The sequence below is a fragment of the Dendropsophus ebraccatus genome, chromosome 9, assembly GCF_027789765.1.
Source record: "Dendropsophus ebraccatus isolate aDenEbr1 chromosome 9, aDenEbr1.pat, whole genome shotgun sequence".
Classification (NCBI taxonomy): Eukaryota; Metazoa; Chordata; class Amphibia; order Anura; family Hylidae; genus Dendropsophus; species Dendropsophus ebraccatus.
Window position 1 is genome coordinate 27,226,671 of NC_091462.1, and position 16,925 is coordinate 27,243,595.

Below are 16,925 nucleotides of genomic sequence, written 5' to 3' on the forward strand. Positions count from 1 at the left end.
AGAGAAATGCTACGTTTATGCGAAAGGATAATTGGCCCGATCGTGCGATTAACGATGTCGGAGTAACAATTTTTTTTCCATAACGATCAGCGTTTAGACGGAACGATATATATCTTACGGAAAATTCGTTTTGCGATCGCTTAAGCCTATCTCACACATTGGTTAAATCGGCGAACGACTGTTTACATGGAACGATCTGCAAATTTTTTGCGAACGACGAACGACGATTTGAGAACATGTTGTAAGATCAAAATGAACGATTTTGATCGTCATTTGATCGTTCGCTGCGTTTACACGTACGATTATCGTTCGAATTCGATCGTTATCACGCAAATTCGCACGATAATCGTTACGTGTAAACGCAGCAAAAGACACAATGCAGAATTACAAGGGTCCTTTTAGATGTGCAGATTTGTTGACGTAAATGGGTGCCGATCAATGAGATCTGTGCTCGTTTGCATTGCCTTTACATGGCACAACAAATTCGAGGATGTTGTGGGTAATGTTTAATAGCTGCCCAATGTTACCATATTGCAGTGACACTGAGCAGCTAATATGCATTTTGTGCAATGCTCGCAACATGCACCAGCCTCCCCTTCGCCTTCTCCAACGTTATCATCTGAAACGGCCAGAGGAGGGAAGTGCAGCTCCGCAGAAGATTCTGCTCTTCGAATAACCCCTCTAAATAGACATGTAAGTGCCATGGTGTTAGTGTGGGCGATACTACCATCTACCAGCACCCCTAATGACCAAATATAAACAGTGCTAAAATGCCACCTAACTACCAAGCATGAGCACAGCCTAATAGCGGAGCAGCCTGCCTGATTTGTTGTCTTTAATATTAATTGATTTTTTTTGACTAAACACATTTCTCCAATTAAACATCCCGCAGGATGATTCCACTGAAAAGTGCCGAAAATATTTCCTTAATTAAAATCATTACGCCGGTTACAACTCCTTACTGGAAGAGCTCCGGATACTTAAAATAGAAACGCCACACAAAAAAAATGATAGATTTAATCATGGCGCTCGCTGTCATTTGGCAGGCACATTGTAAATATCTGACATGTCTGATCATCATCTATAACCAGTGAACCACTACTTCACACCACTGTCAGTTTCCATGGTGATAGAGTTTGCTAAGGAGCATCAAATATTCCCTCAACATGTCTGCCAAGTGACAACAACCGTAGCTGCAGCTGGCCATTGATGCACAGAACATTTGGCGATATGATTGATAACCAGGGGTCCGGCTATAGGGGCCGCGGAGGTCTGTTACAGAGTCTGCACTGGGAAATCACAAGATTTATCAAACTGGTATAAAGTAGAATTGTCCTAGTTGCCCCTAGCAACCAGTCAGATTCCACCTTTAATTTTTTAGAGTCTTTGAGGAATGAAAAGTAGAATCTGATTGGTTGCTAGGGGCAACTAAGACAATTCAACTTTACACCAGTTTAATAAATGTCCCCCAATGTCTTTAAGACAGTGATTTGTGTATGTATGGTAGCAAAGGATCGATCAAATAATTTATTGGGTAAAGAAATTAGTAATAAAGGAGAAGTCTGGCGTTTTTAAAAAATCTATCAGCCGGCAGGGGGGAACATAATAAACAATCACTACTTACCTCTCCCTGTGCCCCCAAAACACCATTTCACAGGCTCCGGGACCCCCGCCAGATGGCATTTTCCCCCTAGTTCCGATGTCATCATGACTCAAAAATATCCAACCCCATCAGCCAATCAGTGACTGCAGGGGTGTCCCGCCCCAGTCACTGACTGGCTGAGCGGCCGTCCATCAACTAGGTTGTGATGTTCCAGCTGAAGAAAATGCCTGAAGCCAGCAGGAGTTCCGAAGCGGTAAGCCAGCGCTGAAAAGGCACGGAAGGAGGTGAGAAGTTATTATTATGTTTCCCCCTGCCCCGCCGGATGACAAATTTCCAAAAAATGTCAGAGCAGTCATTTTCTATGGACGCCAGACTCATCTCTAGTGATTAGCATAACGCGCGCACACAGCTTCGGACGGCAATTTCTCCGCGCCAGGACCAGGTCCAGGAGTGGGAGTTCCAGGAAGGGGTAAGTATCCGGGGCTCCACCAGGGGGTCGGGCGAGCTCTGCCCTGGCAGCCGGGGTGACAGGTTACCTTTAAATGGTCTGTCTCTACCGATGTACTCTTACTTCTAAATGCCATTTCCTCTCGGTTCCTGTCCCACTCCCTCTCTCTGCCTCTTTCTTTGCTGACTGCGCTGCTGTTCCTCTGTCTTCTCTGTTCCCCATTGCACAGGCATGCCCTCTCTGTTATTTCAAGGGTCTGTGCATAACCTGAACCTATCCCCATCCGGTCTAACAGAGTAATAGTGTTTTGTGTTTCCTGATTCGTAAACCTTGTATGACCCGTGTCTGTTTCTCATGACTGGAATACTGACCATAAACTTATGGCCCCTGCCTTTACTTACTTTCCTGTACCTGACTATGACTATTTTGCACCTGCCCAACACTCATTTGTTTGCTGCACCCATTTATATCATTCTTATTGGCCGCATTGCCCTGTGTAAACGTGTGATGTGTGGCGAACAGTTAAAGGGCAACACTATTACTCAAATCACGTAAAGGCTGTGGTTAACCCTTTAAGGACGTGGCCCATTTTCGTTTTTAAGTTTTCGGTTTTTCCTCCTTGTGTTTAAAAGGTCATAGCACTTGCATTTTTCCACCTAAAAACCCACATGACCCCTTATTTTTTGCGTCACTAATTGTACTTTGCAATTACAGGCTGAATTTTTGCATAAAGTACACTGCGAAACCAGAAAAAAATTCAATGTGTGGTGAAATTGAAAAAAAAACGCATTTCTTTTATTTGGGGGAAATGTGTTTTTATGCCATTTGCCCTGGGGTAAAACTGACTTGTTATGCATGTTCCTCAAGTTGTTACGATTAAAACGATATATAACATGTATAACTTATATTGTATCTGATGGCCTGTAAAAAATTCAAACCGTTGTTAACCAATATACGTTCCTTAAAATCGCTCCATTCCCAGGCTTATAGCGCTTTTATCCTTTGGTCTATGGGGCTGTGCGAGGTGTCATTTTTTGCGCCATGATGTGATCTTTCTATCGGTACCTTGATTGCCCATATACGTCTTTTTGATCGCTTTTTATTACATTTTTTCTGGATTTGATGCGACCAAAAATGCGCAATTTTGCACTTTGGGATTTTTTTGCGCTGACGCCGTTTACCGTACGAGATCAGAAATGTGATTAATTAGTAGTTCGGGCGATTACGCACGCGGCGATACCAAACATGTTTATTTATTTGTTTACTTTTATTTAAAACCTGGGAAAAGGGGGGTGATTCAGACTTTTATTAGGGGAGGGGGCTTTTTACTATTAACAACACGTTTTTTTTTTTTTTCTACACATATACTAGAAGCCCCCCTGGGGGACTTCTAGTATATATACTTTGATCTCTCATAGAGATCTCTGCAGCATAGATATGCTGCAGAGATCCATGAGATCGGCACTCGTTTGCTTTCGGCTGCTGCAGCCGAAAACGAACGAGTGCCGAGCCGAGGACGGCGCCATCTTGGACGCGTCCCCGGCCGGCATCAGTAACGGAGATCGCTCCTCCGGGACAAGGTCCCGGAGGAGCGATCTCCCCCACTAGACACCAGGGAAACGTTGCCTCCGGTAATCGGAGGCAGCTGTCAACTTTGACAGCTGCCTCCGATTAGCTAATTAGCGGGCACGGCGATCCGACCGTGCCCGCTAATAGCAGCGGTCCCGGGCTACTCGCGGCACCCGGGATCGGGGCACTTCAAAGCGGGGCCGCCGCGCGGCCCCGCTTTGAAGTGCAAGTGAGGACATATGACGTACCGGTACGTCATATGTCCTTAAGAGGTTAAAGTGAATCCGTCACTAGGTTTATGCTACCTTAAATGAGGGAAGCATAAACTAGTGACAGAAATGCTGAACAGATTGGGGTATTACTTCCATCATTCTGATCAGCCATTCTTCTTATATGCAGGAGAATAGGATTCTTGCCCCCGCCCTCCAGCTGCTGAATCAGCAGCTGGTGGGTGGGGTTTGCTGGAGCTCATGAATATCAAGGACTACTGAGCTCATGCCATAATGAAGAAGACTACTTACTGTCCATGCTATTCATGAGGATATCTCTGGATCAGCTGCACAGAACAATGTAAGTGATACATCATTCTGTTCAGCTTATCTGCCACTAGTTTGTGCTACTCTTAGATAGGACAACATACACCTATTGACAGAGTCACTTTACGTAATTGGTGCTTGGCCTGTCTGAAAGCCCAGCACTCAAAAATAAGCCATAAGGCAGCATTACGCATTGGGCCCAAGGTGTCAAATGTCCCAATAACACATTTCACCACAACTGGTTCAACAACATGAATTATCCTTACCAAATATACAAAAACAATCTGTCCCCCTGGAGGGGCTGGCCTGTCTCCATTACGGAGATGACATAAGACTGTTAGTGGGCACCATGTAATGCTACTTTTTCCTGATATTGGCTGTAGCGCTATTGAACCCTTGCTGCCAGATTCCGCCACAGGCTATACATGACCAGGAGTTGGCATGTAGCGTAAATGGATTATCGAAAGTGATCCGCTCATAGTCATAAGTCTGTGTTCTCCATCATAGATTTGTAAATATTTTAGCACTATACACAATGTTCTTTATCATTTGCACTCGCTGACTAATGTCCCTTTAGCTACGTGAGTAAGATTTTCCTGCCATTACGGCATGAGTGACCTCCTAGCGAGGACAAGATCGATTCACGCTGAAGGAGTAGTACATGAAATCGCTAGGATTGAGGGGGAGGAAAAGCCCAGGTCTGCTGTATACACTAGAGCCGGTCCTCAGCTCAGGAATCACATATTCTATCGAGATAATTTTCTCTGTAATCGTTAACATAAGGTTTAAAGTAAAAGACTTTTGGGTAAACGCCAACATTTTTATGAGCTGACAAAAAACCTCAGCTACAAAACCAAGCCTGTAACAAGCAAAGGAACCCAGCCTGTAACAAGCAAAGGAACCCAGCCTGTAACAAGCAAAGGAACCCAGCCTGTAACAACCAAAGGAACCAAGCCTGTAACAACCAAAGGAACCCAGCCTGTAACAAGCAAAGGAACCCAGCCTGTAACAACCAAAGGAACCCAGCCTGTAACAACCAAAGGAACCAAGCCTGTAACAACCAAAGGAACCCAGCCTGTAACAACCAAAGGAACCAAGCCTGTAACAACCAAAGGAACCCAGCCTGTAACAACCAAAGGAACCCAGCCTGTAACAAGCAAAGGAACCCAGCCTGTAACAACCAAAGGAACCCAGCCTGTAACAAGCAAAGGAACCCAGCCTGTAACAAGCAAAGGAACCCAGCCTGTAACAAGCAAAGGAACCCAGCCTGTAACAAGCAAAGGAACCCAGCCTGTAACAAGCAAAGGAACCCAGCCTGTAACAACCAAAGGAACCCAGCCTGTAACAACCAAAGGAACCCAGCCTGTAACAACCAAAGGAAGCCTGCCTGTAACAACCAAAGGAACCCAGCCTGTAACAAGCAAAGGAACCCAGCCTGTAACAAGCAAAGGAACCCAGCCTGTAACAAGCAAAGGAACCCAGCCTGTAACAACCAAAGGAACCCAGCCTGTAACAAGCAAAGGAACCCAGCCTGTAACAACCAAAGGAACCCAGCCTGTAACAACCAAAGGAACCCAGCCTGTAACAACCAAAGGAACCCAGCCTGTAACAAGCAAAGGAACCCAGCCTGTAACAACCAAAGGAACCCAGCCTGTAACAACCAAAGGAACCCAGCCTGTAACAACCAAAGGAACCCAGCCTGTAACAACCAAAGGAACCCAGCCTGTAACAACCAAAGGAACCCAGCCTGTAACATCCAAAGGACCCCAGCCTGTAACAACCAAAGGAACCCAGCCTGTAACAACCAAAGGAACCCAGCCTGTAACAACCAAAGGAACCCAGCCTGTAACAACCAAAGGAACCCAGCCTGTAACAACCAAAGGAACCCAGCCTGTAACACGCAAAGGAACCCAGCCTGTAACAACCAAAGGAACCCAGCCTGTAACAACCAAAGGAACCCAGCCTGTAACAACCAAAGGAACCCAGCCTGTAACAAGCAAAGGAACCCAGCCTGTAACAAGCAAAGGAACCCAGCCTGTAACACGCAAAGGAACCCAGCCTGTAACAACCAAAGGAACCCAGCCTGTAACAACCAAAGGAACCCAGCCTGTAACAAGCAAAGGATCCCAGCCTGTAACACGCAAAGGAACCCACCCTGTAACAACCAAAGGAACCCAGCCTGTAACACGCAAAGGAACCCAGCCTGTAACAACCAAAGGAACCCAGCCTGTAACAAGCAAAGGAACCCAGCCTGTAACAAGCAAAGGAACCCAGCCTGTAACAACCAAAGGAACCCAGCCTGTAACAACCAAAGGAACCCAGCCTGTAACAACCAAAGGAACCCAGCCTGTAACAACCAAAGGAACCCAGCCTGTAACAAGCAAAGGAACCCAGCCTGTAACAAGCAAAGGAACCCAGCCTGTAACAACCAAAGGAACCCAGCCTGTAACAACCAAAGGAACCCAGCCTGTAACAAGCAAAGGAACCCAGCCTGTAACAACCAAAGGAGCCCAGCCTGTAACAACCAAAGGAACCCAGCCTGTAACAAGCAAAGGAACCCAGCCTGTAACAACCAAAGGAACCCAGCCTGTAACAACCAAAGGACCCCAGCCTGTAATAACCAAAGGAACCCAGCCTGTAACAAGCAAAGGAACCCAGCCTGTAACACGCAAAGGAACCCAGCCTGTAACAACCAAAGGAACCCAGCCTGTAACATCCAAAGGAACCCAGCCTGTAACAACCAAAGGAACCCAGCCTGTAACAAGCAAAGGAACCCAGCCTGTAACAACCAAAGGAACCCAGCCTGTAACAAGCAAAGGAACCCAGCCTGTAATAACCAAAGGAACCCAGCCTGTAACAACCATTCTTTGAAGAAGTAAATGGACAGAGGTAACAGGGCAAACATTATAATGGGATCTCTTTACAATAGAGAGTATGATGAAGGCGGCACTCACCAGTAGTGGTTAAAAGGTGCTTTATTGGGACAGTAAGGGCATCAGCAATAGGTGCTTCGGCCGTCGCTCTGTAACTTTGTGGAAAGCACCTATTGCTGCTGCCCTTACTGTCCCAATAAAGCATCTTTTAACCACTACTGGTGAGTGCCGCCTTCATCATACTCTCTATTGTAAAGATTTTGCTGGACTTCTATAAGCTGAGCACCACGAGGGGTTGAGTGAGACCGGAAATGGGAATATCACACTGAGATCTGATTTACTTGCCCCTCAACAGCAGGACAGTGCCGACATCGTTGTCTTCTGTTGCTACATTATAATGGGGCCCCATTGGTGATGCAACAACTTGCTCTGCTTCCTGCTTAGGTATAATGGCTCCCCCATTTATTTTAATGGACATTCATGTCATACTACAAATCAACAGACAGAGCAGCTTCTTTATATAAAAGGCGTTATCCAGCGCTATAAAAACATGGCCACTTTTCCCACTACTGTTGTCTCCAGTTCAAGTGCAGATTGCAATTAAGCTCCATTTACTTCAATGGAACCGAGTTTCAAAACCCCACCCAAACTGGAGACAACAATAGGGGGAAAGTGGCCATGTTTTTGTAGCCCTTGATAACCCCTTTAATACATGCAATGCAGAAGAATCAAACATTTTCCCCAACAGGGGGGACTACCTGCATACAACTTTTACCAAAGAACAACTAAGACAAAATTGCAACACTTAGGTTCCACCCCAGAACCACTCAAGAATACCCGAAAATGGTCACTATTGGACAGGGGTTGCATAAACCAGAGATGTTTTGCTGTTGAGTTTGCAGGTTCTTCTGGACTGTGTGCGCTAAGTATCATAACTAATCTATTGTGAAATAAATAAGATGAGAATAAACATGATGTGCTGAGAAGTTTACTTTTTAATATCACAACATACCCCGATTAGCCCTAATATTAAAGCCCACCTGCTTGATGTTATGTGTGATAGGCTAGGTTCACATCTTGTCTTCTATCCCTTTTCAGGCTAAATGTGCCCAACATGTTACTGATAGATCCATTGACTTAAAGTGTCACTGTCGTAATTTTTTTTTTTTTTTTTTTTTAGTCCAGGCGATTTTAAGAAACTTTGTAATTAGGTTTATTAGGCAAATCTGCCATCATCTGCATTCAAAAAGACTTTCCCCAGGTCCCAGGAGGGAGATTAGTCGCCAGCAGAGCGCAGAGAACAAAGGATTACACAGCTGAGCTATTTGAAAGCTAGTATTCAGAGGTCAGAGAGGTCAGTGCTGACTTCAGAGGAGATAGCCCGGTGATGTAGCTGTAAATTAACTCTTTGTTGTCCTGTTTTGGTGCCTCATCTACCTAAACCCCTCCCCTCTCCATAAGAGAACCATGAAGACAGGGGGGAGATTCAAACTGCTTTTTAATGATAAAAATGCATTTTTCGGCTAATAAACCCAATTACACAGTTTCTTAAAATTGACGGTACTATTGATTTCTGCAAACAAAATTTAAACAACAGTGACACTTTAAATGGGCAGGACATATTGTGTTATATTGTTGCTACATTCTGTTCATTTACTGGACATATGCTGTGTTATGTATAGACCATGCTTTTTATTTCACACAAAAAGGATACATTTGGGAAATTGTAATATGGCTACGCTCTGCCCATTCAAGTCAATGGACCTATCAGAAACTTGTCAGACTGTGCACTGGTAGTACTCATCTTCTAGAAGCAGAAGATGAGATGTGAACCGAGCCAAACACAGCAAGCTGCAGTGCTCTGTGTGTCTTGATACCTATCTATCAAAGCCAACACTTTTTTACTGCTACAGTAAGGGCTGTATTACATGGCTTCGATCACTAATGTAAACGAGCACCGATCTACTAGATCGGCACTTGCTTACTAAGACTATTGCACGGCTCGATAATCATGCAGCAAAGGCTGTATTTATATATAGTTATCGATATCCATGCAGCTCTTGCCCTTGTGTAAAGTAATAAACCTTATACATACCTGTTCATGCTCCCCAGGGTCCTGTTCACTTCTGCCCTCTCTCCGCAACCGCTGCTGGAACTTCAGAGCTGGTTTCTGAAGTGACAGGCCGCTCAGCCAATCAGTGGCCAAGACAGGACAGTGCTGCGGCCAGCAATTGGCTGAGTGGCCTGTCACTTCAGAAACCATCTCAGAAGCTCCAGTGGCGGCTGCGGGCAGAGGGCAGAAGCGAGAAGGACACGGGGGAGCTTGGACACTTATGTATAAGGTTTATTATTTTTTTACACAGTCTTTTTTGGTTGGAATAAACAACAACTATCAGCCGATAATCATTTCATCAGCTGATCGTTGCCTTTATTACACTGAGCGACAATCTGCCAAATAGGCCTGATTTGGCAGAATATCGCTCCGTGTAACAGGGTCCTGTTGGATCAGAGAAATGATCCAGCCTTCGCTCAAGTGCATCATGCTTCACGTGCATCAAAGTCATGGGCGCCCAGTTCACTGTTGCTAGTTCACCAGTTGGTCTTTCTTAAACCACTTTTAGTATACGCAAACCATTTAATACTGGATACACCCCACAAGACCACTATAGGCCAGTCTTGTGGCAATCACCATCTGGCACCTTACAAAGTCACTCAAAGTTACACACATAGTCAGGCCATGTTCAGACCTCGTATGGGACCGGCCGTTCCATGACCCGGCCGGGTCACGGAACGGCCGGTCTCTGAAAAGATCATCCCAGCCATTACTGCAGTACCGGCCAGATGATCTTTGCAGCCGCAGAGTTCTGATGCGGGTGCATCCGTGCGAGAACTCCCCTTCTGCACACTATGCAGCAAGCAGCCGGAACTGCTCTCACTGACAGGGTTTTCTGCAGCTGCTATTCATTGAATAGCAGCCGCAGAAAACGGACATGTCGGTTTCTCACAGGGCCGCGAGAGATCCCGGCCAGAGTGTATACCTTGCGTATACACTCCGGCCAGGATCCCATAAGGAACAATATTATCTATATTTTCGTAATAACCACGGCCGTTGTTGCACTTGGCAACAACGGCCGTAGTTTTACGAAAATGTGTAGTTTGAACATAGCCAAACATACTACGGTTGAAAAAAGACACATGTCCATCAAGTTAAACCAAGGAGGGAATTGATGGAGGGAAGGGGGACATACAAGGAGGGTATGGATGGAGGGAAGGGGGACATACAAGGAGGGTATGGATGGAGGGAAGGGGGACATACAAGGAGGGTATGGATAGAGGGAAGGGGGACATACAAGGAGGGTATGGATAGAGGGAAGGGGGACATACAAGGAGGGGATGGATAGAGGGAAGGGGGACATACAAGGAGGGGATGGATGGATGGAGGGAAGGGGGATATACAAGGAGGGGATGGATGGAGGGAAGGGGGACATACAAGGAGGGGATGGATAGAGGGAAGGGGGACATACAAGGAGGGGATGGATGGATGGAGGGAAGGGGGATATACAAGGAGGGGATGGATGGATGGAGGGAAGGGGTCGCTTGCCCATTTTTCCTGCATCCATCACATCAACGTCAAGAACTAGCTCTTCCCTTGCTACCTAATATCTCTCACCCTTTGACAAGTGTCATTGTAGAGAGATAATCCATGTTACCTATTCATCTCATGGCTAATAAGTTATGTACTTCATATATAAAGCTAAAGGAAACCATCTATGTTCTTAGATCAGTTATCACATCATATGTAGAACAGCGCCCCCAGTAATCGAAAAGCTCCCTGCAGAATTCCTGACTATTTCCCAAATGCTTACCATAACTATATGATATTTAATGAGGACCTGTCACCCCCTGTGCCGGGGTGACAGGCTCCCGCCCCCCCCCCCGCCCCCCCACTGGAGCAGCCTATACTCACCTGATCGCGCCGGGTTCCGCTTCTTGAGCCGGTCGGGTGACTGAGATATCAGCGCCCGAAGCCTGGTGGCCGCGCTCCTCAGATGAGTCCAACTCTCATAGAGAATGACTGGTAAGTCCGATGCTCAGTCATTCTCTATGAGCGTTGGACTCATCTGAGGAGCGCGGCCACCAGGCTTCGGGCACTGATATCTCAGTCACCCGACCGGCTCAAGAAGCGGAACCCGTCAGGATCAGGTGAGTATATGGTGCTCCAGCGGGGGCCGGGAGCCTGTCACCCCGGCACGGGTGACAGGTTCCCTTTAACATTAAACAAAATCTATATATTAAATGTATTATTACTCTATTAGACCAGGAGCGGGCACATTGTGATATGAAACATTGCTGTAACATTGCTTTCTAATATTTTTTGCCAGTAAAAAAAAAGAACCCGATCTCAATGGTTTGCAACAAAGTATTAAATTACTGTAATGTGATGTTCTTCTTAAGATACTACAACATTTTCAGCTGTTGAAAATCCAGGGGCTGCCAGACACTCTTCAATGTGTATTCTCTTTGGAGAATGTGTTGGTTATTTTCACAGCTGATTCTATTGTGTGACGACAGAGGAATATGGTAACTCCCTGCGTCGTAGGAATTGATATGCACATGTCTGAGCCAAACATATATAGTAACAGGGATGTCGGAGACAAATCAACATGAAAGTTTATGATCAGTTAAGTTTTTGACTTTTGCCTATGTTCACACACAGTATTTCCATCAGTTTTTTGGCCAGCAGTTTTTTTTTTTTTATCAAAACCAGGACTGGAATTAACAAGGTGAAATTATAATGGAAAGATTTGCACAGCTTCTGTGTTTTCAATCCACCCCTGGTTTTGGTTGAAAAAAACTGACCAAAAGGCTGATGGAAATACTATGTGTGAACACAGCCTTAAAATGAATAATAATATTTTTCAAAACAAAATAATAAATTTTAATATTATATATAAAATTATAACATAATATTTAGCAATTTGTAAACATTTTTTTTTTTTTACCAGAAACCCCTCTTACCTGATTTTAGAAGCACAATCATTATGACAGGAACTATAAGAACAATGGCTGCGGCTATAACAATAATCACTTTTAATTGGGTCTGTAAAACAAACAAACAAAAAAAAAAAAAAAAACAACATATAAAATCAGCATCAAACCCAATAAGCCAAGCAAGGTAACTAAAAAGATCCAGATGTCTGCTAAAGATTAAGATGACGCAACCTTGAAATCATCAAACAAAAATTCTAGAAGTGAAAATTCATTGAAAAATCAAATAGTAAAAAAAAAAAATTGTTCAAAGAATGTTGCATTTTGTGGAACTTACCTTCATCCTTCCTAGAAATCGAGGAAACTAAGTGACCGCTGCTGAGTATTGCTCCTAAATAGATGTGAGGTGCCAACGTGCAGGAAGTTTCCTTATGAATCAGAATTCCTCCAAAACACTACGGATTTTGCTCAATACTTTGAAACATTTGGCAACCTTTGGGAGATTTAAAAAAAAGAAATTGAAAACAGATTTTATGGGCGTATTTTGCTTTTGGGAAGAACAGTGGGTGGCTCCAAACCTCTGTGTCCAGCAGAAGTGGAGCGAAACTTCCCGTTCACCTATGACTCAACAATTTCATATAGGAAAAAAAAGTGCAAAGAAGTTTAATATCTGCCGAAGCGACGATTTAACAAAGTGACCTAAAAAGGTAACTAAGGAATCAAAGAAAAAGCAACAGGCAGCAGTTTGGTAGAAAAAGTGTGTGTCTGCTTCTTTTTATGATTCATTTCCTGACAAAACAGGATTGCATGTCATAGGATACTGCAAAGTAATGAGCACAGAATGCACTGCGGACAGTTAAGGTCAAATAACATATGGAAAGTATATATATATATATATATATATATATATATATATATATATATATGTGTGTGTATACACAGGCACTGCTTATATTCTTGTGTGTGCATAGATGAGGGCAATGCATATATATATATATATATATATATATATGATTGTAGGTACCACTAAGGCTATGTTAGGGACCGACCTAGGATGCCATTACCACCTACTTGGCCAGCAGTAGTGTAATTGGTGACAATTGCTACCATGAGGAATCCTGCGCACTTTCACTGGCTTCCTATTGGTAGTGCGTGCTGCTTGCTGTGAAGGCTGATTGGACAAGGAACCACTGGTCTATCACTTAGGGCCCTATTACATTTGGACGCTTATCGCTCCGTGTAATAGATACAACAATCAGCCGATGACAACGATCAACAACCAAAAATCGTCGGGTGCCTGACGATTCCCCAAACACCTGACACCTTACCTCTCCTGGTCTTCTCTCCTGAGCTCTGCAGCTTCCCGGTTATAGCGGCTGCAGCGTCTGAGCAGTCTGTCAACTGACAGGCTGCTTAGCCACCTGTGATCGGCTGAGCGGCCTGTCAGCTGACCGGGACAAGGAAGCTGAGAAGCACAGGAGAGAAAATCGGGAGCAGGAAGAGGTAGGGTATTAGGTGTTTGGGCAAAGGCTGCATGGACATCGCTATTGATGTCCATGCAGCCCTTGCTGCCTGATTATCGGGCGTCTAATAGGTCCAGTAAACCTAGTAAACCTAGCAGATTGGCACCCGTTTACTAAAATGATCTGTCCGTAGTCAGCCCGTGTAATAGTACCCTTAGGGTAAATATGTGTGTCATGTAATATATATATATATATATATATATATATATATATATATATATATTAGAGATGAGCGGACCATCAGACTTTTGGTCTGACGGCATCGGCGCTCTCTCGTCATGCCTGTGATCCCGGCCGCATAGTTGCGATCCCGCGAATATGCGGCCAGGATATTCCAGGGATTTCAACATCGATTCCCTGGAATATCCTGGCCACATATTCTCGGGAGCGCAAGTATGCGGCCGCGATCACAGGCATGACGAGAGAGCGAAAGTCCGATGGTCCGCTCATCTCTAACACACACATATATATATATATATATATATATATATATATATATATATATATATATATATATACAGTATATATATATATATATATATATATATATATATGGAGATAATGGCCATAGCCAGGGTTGTAGTTCGAATTCTTTCAGTTGGTAAGCTGGTGTGATATGACATTCCCCTGTGATTCTGGGGTATGCATCCTGTAAGAGACTAGGACAGGATTTCTCTTGTGTATAGTGGGAGAGCACTGATTGTTCAAATATCTAAGGGCCTGGAGCCAGCCTTTCAGTTGCTAATGCTACTGTGTGTAAAAGTGACAGTCATCAGTCGAGGAGCAGGGAAACATCAGCTGTTTAAAATATGTTTTAAATTTTTTAGTTATCTGACGTGTACACAGATGGTGTACAGGATAGAGATGTCTACTAGCTGCCGTAGTGGGCAGAGGACCCTTGTCTGTATTAGAAGAGGTTAGTGCAGCTGCAGTTTTATGTCCATGTATAAAAGAAGGGGCCCGACCCAGAGTGGAGTCTGTACATTGATATCCTATGAGAACTGTATTTGTTCAATGAGTTTTTAGGTGAAATTGCAAGCCACAGAGCAGTAGGAGTGTCCACTACTACTGCTGTTACACATGTCATAGTGAATTGGATATTTCTGTGGGTGCTTTAGGGTGCACAGGTGAAAAGTCCCATACAGTTGGTTGCGATGCACCATGTGCCGTGTGCTGGGGTAGCTGTGCCGTGTTGTGGCTGTGGGTGTAGGGTCACTTGGGCACTTGTCATGGGGGCCTGGAGTTGTGTTGAAACCCACCCCCGGACAAGTGTGAACTGATGTTTAGGTTAAAAAACGATAGACCAGAGTCCAAGAGCTTAAACAGGATAACTTCCTTTAACTTAGAGTCTTCAGTGCAATACAGAATAAACATATTTTGGTAACAGCAGGCGCAGACAGGAGGTAGTAGTAATAAGAGTTGTGAGAGAAGAGTAGAGGAACGTCTTGAGAAATCTGTCCAACGTAGCAGTGTACTCTGCCGGGATAACAAAGTTGAGAAGAGAAGAACAAGAAGATACTCGTACTCACGTATAGATACTGTGAATCTGATTGCCTTATACCCTATAGTGTTGGTATACCCGTCCTGCTAGGGTAGTACAACTTTCCCAAACATTCCAGAATAGCGGTGCGTTGCAGTTGAATAAGTAGGGTAACTGCTGCTTTGTCCTACTGGGGTCAGTAGGGAGAGAAACAGGAGAGAAGAGGTGATAGGCAGAAAAGTGAGAGAAACAAGGCCTGCACCTGTGATAGGTGAAAAACATACCATGTGACATAAGACATTTAACCCATTGCTTCATTCAGCTGTGCTCAGTACAGTACACGCAATAAATACAACAGCGACACCTAGTGGGAAAAAACACACAATACACTTTTTGTTCATCCCCCTTGTGAGAACCTGAGTAAGTTACTTTGCCTAGGTGCAGGAGAAACTTAGTGGCACACCTGTGCTGGGACACTACACATGCACCATGTTATTGTAATGAAGATACATTTTAAAGGGGAAGTTCACCCAAAAAAACAACAACATTCTTTCAAATCAACTGGTGGTAGAAAGTGCCAGAGATTTGTAATTTACTTATATTAAAAAAATCTCACATTTTCTGGTACTTATCAGCTGCTGTACGTACTGCAGGAAGTGGCATTCTTTCCAGCCTGGAGAGCAGGAGAGGTTTTCTTTGGGGATTTGCTACTGCTCCGTACAGTTCCTGACATGGACAGAGTTGGCAGCAGAGAGCACTGTGACAGACTGGAAGGAATACGCCACTTCCTGTAGGACATACAGCAGCTGAGAAGTACTGGAAGACTGGAGATTTTTTAATAGAAGTAAATTTCGAATCGCTGGCACTTACTAGCACCAGTTGTTTTGAAGAATTTTTTTGGGTGAACTACCCCTTTAAAGGGTTAAACCAAGCTGTTTGAGGACAAATGACACAAGATGCAAATGACACAAAATATTCCAGGAACCTAGTGAAGAAATTGTCATGGGTTTCATCATTATTCATCTGTCTACATAGACACCATGTGATGTACTGTATGACATAATTTGTAGTATATAAAGTTTTTCTTAAAATGAGGTGAAGTGTGATTGGACGCTAATCTGTAAGGGTGGTCCATAGGCAGGCCGAAGCTGGCCCCTGGGTTGTCCATCCCGCCCTAGTCGATTTCCCGAATTAGTCTCCATAATACACCAATCTGCGTGTCTGTGTTTCTCTCCCCAGCTGGACCAGCCACCAGGGAGGAATTGATGTTAAAGGGAACCAATCACGCTGAAATTGCCCCCATTGATAAGGAAACATGCTGGTACATCACCCAGCACGCTTCACAAACATCCCCCTGTCCCCTCCGTCCCCTCCTTTATTATCCCGCAATCTTACATTTGTGAAGTCCCGCGCCGTATGATAATCAGCCCCAAGTAGTCATGGTGGGCTGAACTAGTCATGGTCCTGGGCGTAGTTATCTGGGTCCTGGGCGGCTTCCAGCGCCGTAATCAGATCCAGAGGGGCGTGATTCAAAGACCTGCGCTCCGCCGATGTCATCTCTGGCTTACGTTACACGTCAGCGTCTTCTCCTGGCGTACTGCGCATGTGCGGCGTGTGAAAGACGCAGCGCGCCCCCGACATGGAACGCAATATTCCTGTGTAAACAATGGATGTGCAGCCAATAACAAAGGCCAACTGACAGCACAGATATGCATATATCCATGCTGTCGATTTCCAGATCAAACAAGTAGTGCATATACCTAGTGTGCTGCTGTGTGACCTGGCATCCAGCTCTCCTGTACAGCTTTATCTTCAGGCCACCACCTCCTCCAGAATGATTGACAGCCAAAGGAGGCAGTGAGCGGAAGCGGGATGCCAGATCACACAGCAGTGCAGAAGGTATG

The 16,925-nt window shown here is 44.7% G+C and overlaps 1 protein-coding gene across 1 annotated transcript in view; it reads right to left on the minus strand.

The window, feature by feature from the left end:
- Positions 1–12,482, minus strand: part of LOC138800789 (prolyl endopeptidase FAP-like) — a 103,655-nt gene extending 91,173 nt beyond the window's left edge. The window contains exons 1-2 of the mRNA XM_069982818.1: positions 12,356–12,482; positions 12,049–12,130 (exon numbers count right to left, since the gene is read on the minus strand). Coding sequence (XP_069838919.1) covers positions 12,049–12,130; positions 12,356–12,361 — 88 coding nt within the window. The 5' untranslated portion in view covers positions 12,362–12,482. The remainder of the gene's footprint in view (positions 1–12,048; positions 12,131–12,355) is intronic.
- Positions 12,483–16,925: the final 4,443 nt, after the last annotated feature.